The sequence below is a fragment of the Clytia hemisphaerica genome, unplaced genomic scaffold (genome assembly GCF_902728285.1).
Source record: "Clytia hemisphaerica strain Z4C2 unplaced genomic scaffold, Clytia hemisphaerica genome assembly, whole genome shotgun sequence".
NCBI classification, from domain to species: domain Eukaryota; kingdom Metazoa; phylum Cnidaria; class Hydrozoa; order Leptothecata; family Clytiidae; genus Clytia; species Clytia hemisphaerica.
This window is the reverse complement of record NW_027104309.1, coordinates 239,735-257,340: the sequence shown is the minus strand read 5'-3', so window position 1 is coordinate 257,340 and position 17,606 is coordinate 239,735. Positions and strand designations below refer to the sequence as shown.

Genomic DNA, 17,606 nt, shown 5'->3' with positions numbered 1-17,606 from the left:
AGTAAAATTCTTATTTTTCTAATAGATTGAAACTAGGCCACTTTCAGTTCACTTTGTTATTTTAGTTTTTTTTTTTATGGATTTACATAGTGTCCACCCCCCTTTATAAAGGGGGGGGGGTACCAATTTTCCAACATTGGATGGGTGAGGGAGTGAAATGAAAATTTGAATAGTAAAGGGGGGAAACATCGATAGCTGGCAAATTTGGTGGGGGGAAGTTGTTTTGATTTTATTTGGGATTTTATTTTTTCATTTCATTGTTGTTTTAAGTCTTCTTTTCTAAGCATGTTTGTTTACATTAACCCAATTTGTTCTATTTTGTCTAGTATTCCTTTTGCAGCAAAATTTTGCGTTTGTGTCAGGTTGAAATTTGAAAAATTTATATGGGTATATGGGGGGAACTGATATTTTCAGGACTTTCTGGGGTTAAAGCAAAAAAGAGGGGGGGAACTAAAAAACTGAAAAGTCATAGGGGGGAAAAAGAGGGGGAGATTCAGAAAAATCAAGAATTTGGTGGGGGGAACAAACCCCGGAGGACACTATGATTTAAGCCAAAAAATCGATAAAAAATGGGGTGTAAAGCATCGGTATGATCATAACTCAATTTTCCAAAAAATGGACTTAAAACCTTTTTTATTTTGATGCAACGATTTATACTATTATTTATTTTTCAGTCAATTGACATTAATAAAAACTAAAAGATATAGATATAAAAATGGCTGTCATTGAGTTTTGTTTTAACTCCACATTGACTCCAATATGGGATCATGGTATTTCAATGTGTTTTTACAAGACTGTTCAACCAATTGTGGTGTTCATCCTATCTCTTTTGGTCTTTTGCTATCATCAATACATTCGTTATAAATGCAAGCAATCAAGAAAAAAGACAGTGAAAGATCCACAAAAGAGAGGTTTAATACAGGGTGCTGAGGATATTGAAGCAATCCCTGTGGTCGATATGGGAGAGAATGACCAAGATGCTCCAAACAAGAAAAGTTTTAAAGCTTTTGCTTTTCCAAAATTACCAACACCATTCTTGTATGTGGTACAGTTGTTATTGCATGGCTCCATTGCAGTACTACCAGTCATTCATATCATTTCTACATTGATCATTGAAAAAGACCACGTTGATGGCTCCCATATATTGGCTGCTATTTTAAATTTTCTAGCGTGGGTTGTTGGATTTAAAGCATTGAAAAAGGAAAGAAAACATTATTTTGTTATCAAAGCTAAAAGACATTCAGTCCTGATGTTATTGTTTTGGACAGTTGCACTTCTTTTCGAGTGTCTCATATTTTTCTCCTTGAACAAGGATGGATCATTTTTGAAGCATTACCAAGAAGATATAAAGCTGTTAAATTTGATCATATTTTCCATCAAGTTTGCACTACATACTTTAACGTTCCTTCTTGGGCTTCATGGGCCAGGATTACACAAATCAAAGTATGATAAGGTAAGAAAATATTGCATGCCACTAGCTTGAATCCGTTTGCTTTTTCCAGAAGAGCTTTTTACATTTCATAATTTAGGACGTTTTAGTTTACAGAGCTAGATTGTGATTCTCATTCATAGAAGCTATCTTTGAAACAGAAGGTTTTTCAATAATTTTTTTTTCAGGTAAATGACGATTCAAAATCCAAGGATAAGAAGGATCAATCATGGGTTACTGATTTTTGGGAAAAATGTCAAAAACTTTGGCCCTTCGTTTGGCCGAAAGACAAGTGAGATTTTTTAATTGGTTCTAATAATTTGTTTGTTGTTTCATAAGTAATTAAATAATAATAATAGCAATAATAGTTTTAGAACGTTTGTTGATAATTTCTTTTAGCCAATTAATCCCTGGAGTGTCACCTTAAATATTTTCTTTCATTGAATTAGTTGGCTAAGGTTGAGAGTATTACTTTGCGTTGGATTGCTCATTGCTGGACGTGTTATCAATGTTTTTGTTCCATTGTATAATAAAAAGATTGGTAAGCCGAAATATTTCAGTTCAATTATTAATTTATTTAAAAAGCTTAACCTTTTTAGATTCATGGTCCCTACTTTGTAACCATAGATATAATATTGATTTACACACTAGTTAGGCTAACTAATCACAGGTTTCCCGTGGAAGTGTGTCCGGTTTTGATTAGTTACCATGTTGTTTTCTAATTTACCTCAGACTTTCAAATGTTTTAATTTTATAAGTTTCTAATCGTGCTCTTGACAATTTGAAGAATTTGAAAGCCAGATGATCCTTTTATATGGGAAGCCAGATCCAAAATAAGTTGCAAAATTTAGTGTGCTGTAATTTGAATTTTTGTAGTTGCCTTGGTAGTTGCCTATTTATCAAGTATTTCAAAGTAGTAGACTTAACCCTGTTTAATTATGTGTTATTCCGTTGTTTTAGTGAACTATTTGACTAATAAATCCAATAAAGAAGATCCTTGGAAAATGATTTTGATGTACACATTGTTTATGTTTTTACAAGGAGGTGGAATAGGTATTTAAGCGATTCTCATTGGCTATATGCTTTAAACTCTTTTTACACTTTTTGATCTAATTTTTTTGAATAGGAAAAATTCATATTTATTCATTACTTACAAACATCAACTTTTATTAGTGATTAAAAAGCTACCTTTATCTGGGCTATATTTCTAATGATGAATATATCAATACAATATCCTATCGATAATTGTTAAGCCAGATAGCTTGAAATTATGTCTTGGAATGGATTTTATTTTTTTGAATTGAGTCTAAACAGGGTCAACAATATGAATGAAATGAAGACATTTCAATAATAATAGCTTTTGAACGCAAAATGCAAATTGAAAATTTTGATCAATGTCTCAGAGTGATATCCATCCTATCATATATTAGTCTTCTCCATTTTGTCGTTTTTTATTTCACAGGTTCCATGGGCTTACTTAACAACTTGCGTTCATTTATCTGGATCAAAGTCCAACAATACACAAGTCGATCTGTGCAAACTGAACTGTTTGAGCATCTTCATGATTTATCACTACGGTGGCATCTCGGCAGAAAGACTGGTGAAGTGATCCGCATGGTAGATAGGGGTTCAACTAGTATAGAAAGTTTGTTGAGGTATAATTTTCTTTCTCCAAATTTTCTGTATTGCAGAACCAGTCTGGTTGAAATAAAATACCAGGTGCACCAAAAAAAAGTATACAGGTTTGTTGAGATATTGTGAGCTTTAGGATTTAAACTCTTTTGTTCATTCTTTTTTAATCATATGGATACTCTAACTTGAATTTTGGGCTATATTACATTAGGTACGAAAAAGTAGTTCGAAAATTATTTCTAAAAAACTGACTTTTTTTGTCGAAATTTCAAAAAATCATCAAAAACAGCGAGCAAACTTTTTTCTTGACACTTACTTTCTTTACACATAAAAATACCAAAAGATTCAACTGTGTTCATCAAAACTCTTTACGGAGTTTAAAAATATGGTAAAACAAGCTATTCCCAATTGCGATAATATTTTTGGAAAAGCTGAAAAAAATTTTTGGAAATCTCCAAGAGAAGTTTTGATGTTATCTGCTATTTGAGAAAACTTTTGCAAAAAATCGATCACCATTCCTTGACTAGTTGTTCAAAGAACTTGGGTCGGCATAGATTTTACTTGTGTTGGAAATGTTCATTGCGTGCAAATAAGATGAAGAAACGGTTGGCAAAATATAAATACGAAAAAAAAGAACCAAAAAAACAATAAGATTGTGTTTTTGTCATTTTGTCTTATTTATTATAGCTTGATTGCTGTTTTTGATGATTTTTTGAAATTTCGACATAGAAAAAAAGTCAGTTTTTTAAAAATAACTTTCGAGCTACTTTTTCAGATTTAATGTATAATAGCTCAAAATTCAAGTTAGAGCATCCTCTATAAGATAAAAACAGAATAAACAAGAAATACAAACCCTGAAGCTGGCAATATCTCGACAAACCTGTATACTTTTTTTGGTGCACCCGGTAGTGCAACCCGGTGCAACTGCCTATCAAATATCAAGTATAAATATAACTGACTTGTGTCATTTTTTTCCTCATTTAGAATGCATTCGTCTTTTGTCGTTTTTATCATTCACGACTTTGATCAGCTTTGATAAACTTTTTAGATGTCTAGAGTTTTGAAATAAAGGTTGATCAATCAACTTATGATTCATCATGATTACTTGTTTACTTTTTTTCTTTATTCAGCTACATACTGTTCCAAATAGCACCAACAATAGTTGACATTATTGTTGCTTTGGTGTTTTTCGGTGCAGTATTCAACGGATGGTTTGCACTCATTGTTTTTATCACGATGTTCCTTTATATCGGTATGATTCAGAAAAAATCTATCAACTTAAACAACATTTAACATTTATATCCTTAAGCAGACAGACCAATGCTATAATTTCAGATATTTTGACTTGTGAATCCCCATATATATATAAGCAAACATTTGTGCAAATGTTAAAGGTTGGGAAAGCAGAATTACTGCGAAAACCTTTTTTGTTGTTGCATGTGTCAAATATTGCCTAAATCAAAACTAATTCTCTCACAAATTTATGCTTAAAAATAGCAATTTGACACTTTTCACCATCCATTTAAAGTTTTTTCGGGGAAAAGTTTATATTTCCCTCTCCCTGGTAATGTAAAGTACTTTTTCTCACCCTAAATCCCTCCCCCTGGCTACAGAAGGATTTCACGTCATATCTAGCCTTTTCTCAAAAACCCACCCCTTATCTATTGATTCAGATTGTTAATTAAGAACAAGCTTCATCCACTTATTAACTAGGAGCCTCGTTCATGTAGATATGGAAATCGGGATAATATTTACTCTCTTAAATTCACACTTGCTTTTTAAAAAACAATAAACAAAATAGACTAATATTTAATTCAACTTCATCTATTTCAGCAACAACCATTGGAATAACTGAGTGGAGAACGAAGTATAGACGAGATATGAATGAAAAGGATAATGTTACCAAAGCTGTAGCTGTTGACTCACTACTCAATTTCGAAACTGTATGAAAGAGAATTATAAATTTATACTTTTTATTTTTGAATTACAAGGGTGTATACGACCAGAGGTCGAATCATTTAAAATCGTGAGAGAGTGTGTAGAAGCTTTTTCATTTTTGTCAAGAGCTCTTCGTTAGTTTAAGACAGATAATTCTTTTATTTGGTCAAACAGGGTTTCATATTCCTGAAAGGATGGTACTTACAGCCAGTACTTTTTCAATTTCATTAAATAACATGTGCAAAAAAAAGTCAATTCATATAATCCATCATGATTCAAAGTTTTTGATTTAGTGATTTTAGAGGAGTTCATCTAAAGCGAGCTTTTATCGTTTTTTTTTATTCTTCAAGGTCAAGTATTACAACAACGAAGCATTTGAAGTGGACAGATACACTGATAAAATTACTGATTATCAGGTTGGATATTATACATTACTATCTTCAAATTTCAAATTGTATCTAAAAAAAATGGAACCTGTTTACAACCTATTATTGTATTTCAATGACTTTTTTAGCAAAACATAATTTAAAAAAAAAAAACCTAATTATTTCATGCAATATTATTTCACAGTGTTGTGATTATATTACAAGAAGGATTTTAGTCTGTTCATCCCCCCATTGAAGAAAGTTATGCTTGAAATATCAGAAATTTTTTCAGTTTATTTTGGTAGCCTTAACTTAGATTTAAGTTTTGCTTTGATCCACCCTCCCCCTTCAGTTAATCTCAAAGGGCCTTTTTTCAAAATAATTGCATTCCTCAATCTCTTTATAGGCAACTCAATGGTGGGTTCAAATGTCTTTGAACTTTTTGAACACGGGTCAGAATGTCGTCATCACAGTTGGTTTGTTAGTTGGTATGCTTTATTGTGGTAAACTCTGTGTTGAAGATGTTTTAGATGTAAGTTCTATAAAGTTCTTCACTTTTAGATTCATTTCCATATCAAACTATTATGCTTGTTTGTTTGTTTGTTTGTTTGTTTGTTTGTAATTGTTATTTATCGTTGACATAAAAACAAATAACTACTGGGCTAATACAAGTCAACCTATTTACAACTTATATAGTTCTTAAATGAAGCCGACACCATCAATGTACACTTTACATATTCTACACGGACATAATGTTGGTTTCCAATGCTTAATTTTATCTTTAAACTCCTTAAGGTCATTAAGATGTCGAAGTTCTTGGGGAACTAATTCCCATATTTTTGGGCCTTGATAAGATAGAGGCTCCTCACCATGGAACACTGTTCTGATGTTTCTAGGTTTGAAAAATATTTGATGTCGTGTGTTCGTAGACTTTTCATTATGAACAAATATTCCATCATTTAGCTTTGAAATGTTTGATTTGCAGTTGAATAGCTCTGTTGCCAGAAGCTGAATATTACGATGGTGGAAAGTTACTGAATTGTCTTTCTCTAGTTTCTAGTTTCTCTAATTCTCAAATTTTCTTCAGGGAAGACTGGTCTTAAGCATCGTTCATGCAGATTATTTTCTAGCCGGCGGCTATGAAACATCCAAACTAACGGACAATAGTTAAACTGACTTTTGAAAAATGCATTCATTAGTTTTTGTCGTTTAGCTTGATTCATATGAGGGACTCTTCTCGCTAGAGCACTTATTTTTTGACTTGCCTTTTTACAGCGTTGTTCGATGTAATTTTCGAATGTGAGATGGTTGTCAAAAGTCATTCCTAATATCTTAGATGTGTTGCTATTTGAAACCCGCTGATCTTGAATTGCTATACTTAATTCGTTATCGATGTTGTTAGCAATGAATTCGGTTTTCTCGGCATTTCCTTTCATTTGATTATGTGATAACCATTCAAATATAATGGAGGCAGATGTATTTAGTTCTTCCTCAACTTCCTCCATGAGTCTGCTACTGAAAAAGGTGTTGTATCATCAGCATAATTTAGAACCGTATCATTTATAGAAAATAGAAAAGATCTCTCAGGTATATGTTGAAAAGTAATGGCCCAAGGATGGATCCTTGTGGAACCCCTACTGAAATGTTATGCCAAGTACTATAGCTGTCTCCTATTCTAGTCCTTTCTTTTCTATTGGTAAGGTAATTTCCAATCAATTTAATAGCATTCGTGTTTCCAGATTTCAGTTAGCATCAGTAGCGGTGCTTGCGTACCTAAACCTTTCCTATATCCACATTCTTTTTCGCTGTATATGTCCTCGTAGAAATCTGAGATTTGATCATGTATTTTTCTTTCATAAACTTTTGAGAGCACATTGAGAATGCTGACAGGCCTATAGTTTCCTTTTTCGTTCTTTGAACCTTTCTTTTTAAATACCGGTGTAACATCCGCAAGCTTGAGTGCGTCAGGGAATGAATCAGTGGCGGCCTGGCAGGGGGTGCAGGGTGTGCAGTGCACCACCCAGAAACATCTGAGAGGGGCGCCAAAAGAGCTTTTTAAGGGGGGCGCCAAATTTTTTTGGATGTTTAATAGCGCTCCGCAACAAATACGTCATAATTATTACTTTTCACTTTTTTTGACATTTGTACGAGTTGCAATCCTACAATTCAATGCGGCTTAATTAAAAATACGTGCAAGCTGTTATATATCTTTTGTCAAACGATGCAATTAACATGCAAAAGAGATTAACGCAAAGGTTGATGGGATTGGAACTCGTACAAACACATCGAGAGTAATGATTATGTCAAAAATAAAATCTAATTTTAGATTCAGCGCGGTGCACTATTGGGCAATTTGGCGCCCTTCGGCACGTTTATAGCGCCTTCTATGAGTACAATGTTAATTTTTTTCTCTCTTGAATTTTTTCGAAATTTCTATCAATATTGAATCACAAGTAGAGAAGTGTTGTGTGTGTATCCACCAGGGGTTAAAGAGGATGCTCACTCCCAAAATGAGAGATTGCCAAAATGATCAAAACTTGTTGATTCTCGCTGTGGTTTTGTGGTCTTATACTGACTAACTTTCTCCGTTTTAGAAGATCTTTAAACTGTTTGACCTTTCTCACATCAAAATTTTTTGCCTGCCGCGCCACAATTACAGGAACCCTTCCTCCCAACTTCTCAATTTTTGGGGCCTCTTTCAGCCATTGATCTTTAATACAGAGTAAAGTAAGACCAGCGGCGCAAAAGTTTCTTGTAATTTTTCTGAAAAGAGTTTTAGAAAGCAAAAATATAGACTAAATCGACCAGGTATAAAATTTCCATTTCAAAGATTAGGGGCGTTACTTTCCAACAGTCACTACTCTTACAGTTTAATATTTATTCACTTAATAATGGAGGGCGCAAATAAGGACAAAAATACCAGGGGCGCCAATTTTATAGTTTGCACCACCAAGAAATTTAAGCCAGGCCGCTACTGGAATGAATTCTGCGCGAATGATTTATTTATAGCTTGTGCCATGAACTTGGCAAAAATTGTTGAATATTCTTTTATGATTCTAACTGGTATATCTGTTGGCTGCTGTGACTTGTTGATTTGTAGTCTACTTAATATCCCTTCAACTTTTTCTTGAGTGGTGTTTTTGAATGCAAATCTTTTTTCAAATCCCCTACTTTTTATTTCGATGATGCTAGGATGATTTCTATACATCTCTATACATTTTTAGACGCGGTTATTGTATTGCAATGCTACCTGTGAACGGGGGTTTTGGAAGTTCAAAATTTACCACTATCGATCCATAAAATTCGTTGAAGATCTGTGCTATCTTATTCTCGTCACTAACTATGTCTTCATTTTCTACTAAAGTAAATGAACTATTTGCTGTGCCTTAATTTGAAAAAAATCGTTTTACCGTTTTCCAAAACTTTTTGGAATCAGTCATGCTGGCATCATCAAGCTTATTATAAAAGTTTCGTTTTACCCTTCTTCTTAGGAGTGACGTTGTACAGTAGTTTCGCTGCCTATGGTAATTGAGTTTATTCCCTTCAGTTTTATTTTTCAGGTAGCGGCTTTTTAATCTAGATCTTATCATTATTGCTTTATGCATTTGTTAAAAAATGGTGCGTTATTTCCTCTGACTATTCTTGTTTTCATAGGTGCCATTTTATCAAGCTCTTGCATTACAATGGCCGTTTTGGCCTCAAAGTTTAGATTTTCATTTTCTAAAGTTCGGGTAAGGATACCTTGGAAAATATCTTTGTTGAAGTTTCTGTAAGATCGGTATTTGACAACTTTCGGCGGAAGTTTCTTAACATGCTTGTTTAAGATAGCTAAAGTCAGTTTATGAAAATCAGAAATCCCAGTCTCTACGACGTATGACGTTCTTAGAAATTGGTGTTGTTTATTTATGAGCATATCGTCAATGCATTTTGGATTCTCAGGGTTCTTCAAACAAGTGGGTGTGTTTATCAGGGCTTTGAGGTCAAGACTCTCGCAAATATTTGACATTAAGGCATTTTCGATTTCACAATTCAAATCACCGAGTATAAGCAAATTTTCGTACTTCCCCGAAAGTGAGTCGATACTGAGTTGAAGTTTCCTTAAATGCTCGTCTATGGTGTTAAGATGTGGATTATATGAGCAAGCTAAAAGCCACTTTTGTTTGTTTATATTGATTTCTACAAATAGACCCTCATATGAAATCTCCGTTTTTATCATAGTTTTGATGGTAATTTTTATCTTATGTATAATAAAAGGCCGCCGCCATTTTCGTCTCTATCTAGACGATGAGGTTAATCAACGTTATACCTGTGTTCGATGTGTCTTCTGTCTGCTACGTTTGTGTTACTTCTGAGCGATGGTGTAGGTTGATTTTGTATGGCGTTAGTAGGTTCTTCGTTTGATGTCCTTCTTTCCTCGTTTGTTTCTTTGTTTGTGTTGCTTACTTCTGTATTAGTGAAAGCGTATCTGTTGCTCCTGATGGTTTTTGAGTTAGGTTTGGTTCTTGTTACTGCTTGTGAAACTTCTTTATTTCTAGGCTGTTTTTTGGCGTTCCACGAACTTTCCATATAACATTTGAGTCTTCTGGTTCATCAGCATTTCTGTCTCTAGCTTTCTGGACCGCGTCTTGGATGGCTTTCCTTTGCATAGATATGTATTCGTCCGTTACACTCATTTTAAGGTATGTTGGGTTCCCTTTCAACAAAGGGAGTATACTCGTGAATATATTTTTCTTTTCTTCATTGGCGAATCTTTATCAGACGTTTACGTGTGTTGTCCTTTCCGATTCTAACCATTGATTTTTTTATACGAAATTACTTTTAATGTATCCATCAAGTTAGTAATGTATGTTTTATCAGCTGGATCACTTTCTTCTTTTGTCAAATTTGCGTCTTCCGGCACGCCATGGATAACGATGTTACATTTTCGTCTGTCTTGTTCTCTTTTTTCGGTAACTTCTTCCTCTTTAGTTTCGCGAACAATAGCACGGAAATCTAAAAACAAAACGCTAAATGAAAATAAGATGCTAAAAATAACACCATTAATTTCAAGTTTACGTCACTAAGATGATGAATATCCTTATATCCTTACCTCACAGGGTGGAAAATAGTTTTTATCTACTGGCATTGGGCACAAGAACACAGCTAATTGTTTGTCATGTTTAAGAGATGGGAAGAGAATCAAAATTTGTCGGCTATTTAGACTAGAACTTTTACCGGGTGGGCCCACAATAAATAACTGAAATATCGTTTACTTTTTAGTCAAGATATTTTTATGGGTTATAGTCCACCTTTTTTTTGCTGTGCCCTCTAAAAAGTTGCTACAATCAACATTTACATTTTCCCACCCGGTATAAGCATTTTACAATTTCTAATATCTCCTCACATTAACTATACCTCCAACATGTTCAATGATTTTTTAATAGGTTGGTGACTTTGTGCTGTATATTACTTACGTACGCCAGTTGTACATGCCCTTAAATTTCTTTGGCACTTACTACAGGTAACACTTCTTTATTTAAACATTTAGATGGCTTGACTAATAAGGATAGTGAGAATGAGTTTAAAACTACCTTAATGAAAGAAATTCTGGCAGACAGAAAATTTGGCAGATTTATCTGAAGTCTGCCAAACTAAGTTCCTGCCAAATTTAATTTCCCAAGCAATCCGCCAATTAAAATAAATGATAAAAATGATTTTCACCTGAAAAAACTTTTTCAGCCTTCTGCCAAATTAAATCCCTGCCAAAATTTTTTCCTTCAAGGTTTTCCATTATATGCAGTTTGTTTTCTGATATTCATATGTTTATGTTTGCTATAGAATTCAATTTATGCCAAATTTTTAAGGTTCTCAAATTTTTTCAAACAAGGTCTGCAAAATAACAAAAGTTGATAAACATTCTTTAATTTTGTGAAACTTTTTGTTTTAAAGAAAAAATTATGAGCTTCATTTGTTTCTTTTATTAATGCGAAATGTTTTGATTGTTTTCGTACTCTTAGACTCATTCAATCAGCTTTTATTGACATGGAGAATATGTTTGACTTGATGGACCAAGAAATCGAGGTGAATTTTTACTTATATATCAAAAAAATCTATTAAGGAAAACCATTAAGGCTTAATGACGTGTGTATATCTACTTGTTCTGAAAATGTCGCTTTACCATACTGGATACTGAAGGTCATAACTCCTGACCACTCCAACGCTTCATTTTTATAGATTGTTGATAAGAACAATGCAAGTGATTTGAAAGTAAATCATGGATTGGTTGAATTCAAAAATGTTTCTTTCCACTATGATGAAAGGTAACACATCTTGCTTCCTGACCGAAAATAGAGAGAGTCGACTGCACGTACTTTATTAAGAATTATATGTTGTTTATTTTTTAGAATCACTCCATAACATTCACTGTTCTATAGCCATCGACCTTGTTAAATGCCCTTCCGTCACCCCTCAGTCTGACCCTTCTGGTGTTTTATCTAAAGAATTCAGCGACTCAATCTGAACGGGTTTATTGTCTTATAGTGTTTTTACAAATGAATTTTTCGAATGCTCATTCAAAGCCCCTAATGAACCTATCTGAAACAAAGCGGATAGGAGTTTCAATTCCTGCATTTCATTGGTTTTAAGGTAATAATCAGAACAATTTCATCATTTAAAAGTATTATGTTTTTTTCCCTCCATAGAAAACCAGTATTGCAAGGAGTATCTTTTACTGTTCTACCTGGTACCACAACTGCCTTGGTATGTAGTTTTGAAGTAGTCGTATTATTTGTCTTTAACGACAATATCATTAACAAAATGATATCATGGGTTTAGAAATGGAGCTTTTTTGAATTTTGCTTTTGATACTGAAGTTGAGTCTTAACAATGATATGATATGCGCTCTATGGGATAGACTCTACAACTGGGGGAACATTAACCTAAGGATTGGCTGGTATAAAGGAGGGGTGAATGTAATTCGTTTGATAAGCTTATTTCCCCTGCTTTTTTATTGTTCATCTCCATGTTTTTATCGAACAGGTTGGACCCAGTGGTAGTGGAAAGTCAACTATCATTCGTCTTCTGTTTCGCTTCTACGAAGTGCAAGCTGGCTCCATTGTTCTCGATGGTAAAGATATCAGAGATGTATGTAAGCTTTGAAGTTTGATGGCTTTTTGGACCTACCTCGGAGGTCCTATAAATTAACCGATGTCCGTCCGTTCGTTCGTTCGTCTGTTCGTTCGTCCGTCTGTTACCAGCTTTTCTCAGGATTGGCTGATTAGTTTTTTCTGATTTTTGGCACAATGATGCAAAATGGCAATGCCCAAAATGTGACGGAGCCCGATTTTCGAAAAAAAATCATTTCCGGCCGAAAATGCCGGAAATATGCCGGAAAAACCGGTTTTTTGGCATTTTCTCAAGATTTCATCATTAGTTTTTTCTGATTTTTTGCACAAAGATGCGTATTAGCAATGCCTAAAATATGGCCGAGTCCGATTTTTGAGAAAAATTCTATTCCGGCTGAAAATGCCGGAAATATCCCGGAAATCGCCGTTTTTTTTTGCAAGTTTTCATTGGACTTTTTTCCTTATATTTCGTTGTTTTTTCACACAAAAACATTGTTTGTAGCAATGCCCACCATCAAGCATGGTTTAATTGTCAATAAAAGTGATTTTTGAAGCCGGAACTTTCTAAAAATCGCCGGAACAGCCTATTTTCGCCGGAAAAACGGTATTTCTTGAATTTCTCGAGCTGTACTTTATATTTTTTCATGAAATTTTGCACAATGATGCAAAATGGCAATACCTAAAATATGACGGAGCCTGATTTTCAATTAACGTACTTTTCCGGCCGAAAATGCCGGAAAATATGCCGGAAAAAAAAACCGGTTTTTTTTTTGGCATTTTTCTCGAGATTTCATCATTAGTTTTTTCTGATTTTTTGCTCAAAGATGCGTTTTTAAACAATGTCTAAAACATGGGCCTAGTCCGATTTTTTGAGAAAAATTCTATTCCGGATGAAAAATGCCGGAAATATACCCGGAAATCGCCGTTTTTTTTGCAGATTTTCATCGGACTTTTTCCTTATATTTCGTTGTTTTTTCACACAAAAAAAACATTATTGATAGCAATGCCCACCATCAAGCATGGTTTTAATTGTCAATAAAAGTGATTTTTGAAGCCGGAACTTTCTAAAAATCGCCGGAACAAAAAACAGCCTATTTTCGCCGGAAAAACGGTATTCTTCTTCTTGAATTTCTCGAGCTGTTCTTTATATTTTTTCATGAAATTTTGCACACTGATGCAAAATGACAATACCTAAAATGTGACGGAGCCCGATTTTCGAAAAATATTTTTTTCCCGGCCGAAAATGCCAGAAATATGCCGGAAAAAACCGTTTTTTTTTACATTTTCTCGAATTTTCATCTTTAGCTTTTTCTGATTTTTTGCAGAAAGATGCGTATTTGCAATGCTCAAAACATGGCCGAGTTCGATTTTTGAGAAAAAAATTTTTCCGGTTGAAAATGCCGGAAATCGACGTCTTTGCAGATTTTCATTATATGTTTTCTTTGTATTTCTATGTTCTTCACACAAAAACATTATTGATAACAATGCTCACCATCAAGCATGATTCAATTGTCAATAAAACTGATTTTTGCGACCAGAACTTTCTATTAATTTTTCCCTACAACCCTTCCCTCTCCCCCATCAACAATCAATGATGAATTTATTGCGTTATGCATTTTCGCTAAACGATATATTTTCTGACTGATTTTTTTCTCCTCGCATTGCTATCTAACTTTCATCATCAGGTAGGTCCATTCAGCATCTAGCTTGTTCTTTTTATACTTATTGCGTATCAGCGTATGAACAAAAGAAAAGACTTTCCACGCCTCGGTCATTGTGCAAGCACAACAGCGTAAGTTTACTGATTCTTTTTTGATTCTACTTTGTCTCCATAATATGTGCACCTGTTATACATGTTCAAGAAAAATAATGCATTCATTTTTCAGGTTACTCAAAGGTCCTTACGATCGAAGATTGGCGTCGTACCTCAAGATACCGTTTTATTCAACGATTCCATCAAATACAACATTGCTTATGGTCGTGTAGGTTCAAGTGATGTTCAAATTAAAGAAGCTGCTGCATCCTCTGATATTCATACTAAAATCATCACCTTCCCTGATGGTATGTAATTGCAAATGGTTTTTTTTATAGAGTGGTTATGAAATTATAGTTTTGAAACAAGTTCTAGCTTTGCGAGGCTTTGTCTTCTATTTTCATCATGGAATGGGAGTTGTTCTAAGTAAGTAAGTAAGTCTGCGACCGCAGTCGGAGGCGACCCGAAGGACTCTTTCGATAGCTATCTACCCGAAGGTAGGGGAGGGCGCCACTCTTTCTCCCTGGATTGCTCCACTTACCCTTAATCCTTCTCTTAATTGCTTAGCATCAAGCAGAGAGGCATCAAGTACCATTTTGGAAATCTTTGGTATGACCCGGCTGGGGGTTGAACCCACAACCTTGCGAACCGTAGCCGGATGCTCTACCACTGCACTACGGTCGCTGTTGAGTTGTTCTAGTTTTGTGAAGCGACGGATGAAAATCCTAAATCGACCCTTAGAGCAAAGCTATTTGACGTTTTGGGATCTATTTACCCCAAATTTTGGTCCACTACCCTCTAAATTTTTGTTCAGTTGCAAATTATGACCCTCTAGGAAAGGAACTCTACTGTGACATTGATATTTTTTGATTTTTCTTTATTCGACAGCATACGAAACGTTGGTAGGCGAAAGAGGATTGAAGTTGAGTGGTGGTGAGAAACAACGTGTAGCTATTGCAAGAACTCTCCTCAAAGCACCTGATATCGTTCTCTTGGATGAGGTATAAAAGTCGGTGTTTGCCCGTTTCTTGAAACAATTTGATGAATTTTGTGCATATAAACCCATATGATGATGAAAAAATTCTTAGTGCACTGATGCCTTCTTTTGAATATTCCCTGATTTTTGGCAAATCCGTTCTGTATTTTTTAAATGGGCATAACTTAACACACAAGTCAGTGTAAGAGATTTTTGGGAGATGGGTATTTCAAATACTTCCTGGTTTTAATCATCCATTTTTTATCTCTATTTCTTATTTCAGGCAACATCAGCCCTAGACACACAAACTGAACGAAATATTCAAGCATCTTTGAACAGAGTTTGTGCTAACAAGACTACAGTCGTCGTTGCACACAGGTATTTTTTTCTTCAATCTTCTCATAGTTGTAACGGTTATTTATCTCTATGTTTTTTTTTTCAAAAACGTATATCTCGTAGCCCGATATTGAAAGACCTTTGACAATGATCTTTTTTTCTGGTTCATGTTAATCAACTGAATAAAACTGGATGTTGCAAAGATGACCTAAATTCAATTAGAATTTTCAACTTTCAATGACCTCTTTGAATGCTTTTTACCAAATAACGTTAACGTTTTCTCGATTATTCTTTTTAGATTGTCAACCATTATTGGTGCAGATCAAATTCTTGTCCTTAAAGACGGACTAATTGTTGAACGTGGCAGGTAACTCGGCTAATAAATATGTTAAATCTCAATTTCTGAAAACTTTCTCTCCTTTCCTAGCCTCGTGTGTTTATAAAGGGATGACATCGTGATTAAGTTTGGCAACGGTATATTCTGAATTAGTATTTTCCGCTATTCTTTTTCTGTCAGGACCTCCTTTAAACAAGATATTGTTTCGTTTTGATAACGTTTTCCCTGTCAACAATATCGGATATCTTTTCATTTCTTTTGATAATCTACCTCGCCTGGCAGCTACTGTGCTTACTGACATTGTTAAAATCGATTAGTGACCAATAAAGCCTTTTTCTCTTGTCTTAGGCACCACGAACTTTTGGAACAAGAGGGTTTGTACTACAAAATGTGGAACCAACAATTACAAGACGAAAACCACCCAGAATCTCCTGAAAGTGATAAAAAGAATGATTAGATTTGTGAATGGTGTGGAAGTATGGTTTGGATTGAAGCAGTTTTTTATGATAATCATTTAAGCCGCTGCTACTCTTTTAATCATAAAAGAGCCCATTTCAGCTCCAAAATATTAAAAGCTAAGCAAGCTTGGCAAAGATTAGAGCTTCTTCGATTTAGAGCTTCTTTGATTTTAAAAGATCGAATAAATTGAAGTTAAGGATGTTTTTAAATAGAACAATATTAGCGAAAGCTCCATAATCAAGCTATGATTGAGTTTAGCAAATATCTATGATGTCTATGGAAATTTTGTGCAGCCTTGCCGAAGTTCATTGTGTTGAGATGGATGTACAAATATATGAATTTCTTGATTCACCTAAATTTAGTTAGTCTAAAAGTTGTTAGATAGTGTCCAAAAAATTTTGAAGTGTTGATATGTTACTTTTTATAAATTGTTTTGTTTGTAAAATATTTTAATGTTTTTCTTTTTGACCTTGATATTTTTACGTTTTTTAAAGAATTTAATGCTGATGTATTAACTAATAGCTACTGTTTGATTAGAATTTTCAATAAGACTTAACAATAAAATATTTACCTGCTAATAGTTCACATAAGATTACTTCAAGTTACATACTGTAAACAATATGAAAAGCAAGCAAATATCTAAATATCATAACATTTTCCTTCCTATTTTTTGAGTAAACATTATTTTTGCAGTAGCAATAAAGTATAAAGGTAGAGAAAAGTTGTCTATCGGCTATTACAAAATTAATGTTTTGTTTTTTTGAATTATTGGCGTTGCTTTATTTTAATTTAAAAGCGATAAGAAAAAATCTGCCGTTTATACTATAGCATGCCATATGCTTCAGATTTCTAGTGAATAATATTCTGTAATAGGAATGACATATCTTTTCTAATGAGGTCAATGCAGATTATTTCGATGTAATCATGTTTATAAATGAGCTATGTTTTGATTATAGGTATAATCATATATTCTCTACATATCTCTGTTTTTGCTTGACTTTCTTAAGAGTTGGTGAGTTGTATGGAGTAACAATGAAATTAACTCTTATAATTTTGTAATTTTTGACTGCACTGCATGAGATTTTTTGCGACCCATTTAGCTCCTGATTTTGCACTGAAGAAAACCTTACAATCGTTAAATTTAGATAGTATTTCTGCTTCTTCAACTACTTGAATATCAAACAGCCTCTCACCTACCCAAAATTCTCATATAACCAAGGCATTAAAAATTAATTCGACCCTTTTTTTATGATAGTAACCTTATTAATATTTAGGTTA

At 33.9% G+C, this 17,606-nt stretch overlaps 1 protein-coding gene across 1 annotated transcript; it reads left to right on the top strand.

Moving 5' to 3' along the window:
• Positions 1-674: 674 nt before the first annotated feature.
• LOC136817520 (ATP-binding cassette sub-family B member 6-like) lies at positions 675-16,718 on the top strand. Its single transcript, XM_067073847.1, has 19 exons — positions 675-1,453; positions 1,618-1,721; positions 1,879-1,970; positions 2,390-2,482; positions 2,892-3,084; positions 4,192-4,313; positions 4,895-5,004; positions 5,350-5,415; positions 5,771-5,896; positions 10,788-10,864; positions 11,361-11,424; positions 11,578-11,663; positions 12,045-12,102; positions 12,382-12,486; positions 14,354-14,528; positions 15,109-15,221; positions 15,480-15,574; positions 15,831-15,899; positions 16,218-16,718. The coding sequence occupies exons 1-19, from the start codon at positions 716-718 to the stop codon at positions 16,324-16,326; spliced, it is 2,595 nt and encodes an 864-aa protein (XP_066929948.1). The 5' UTR covers positions 675-715; the 3' UTR covers positions 16,327-16,718.
• Positions 16,719-17,606: the final 888 nt, after the last annotated feature.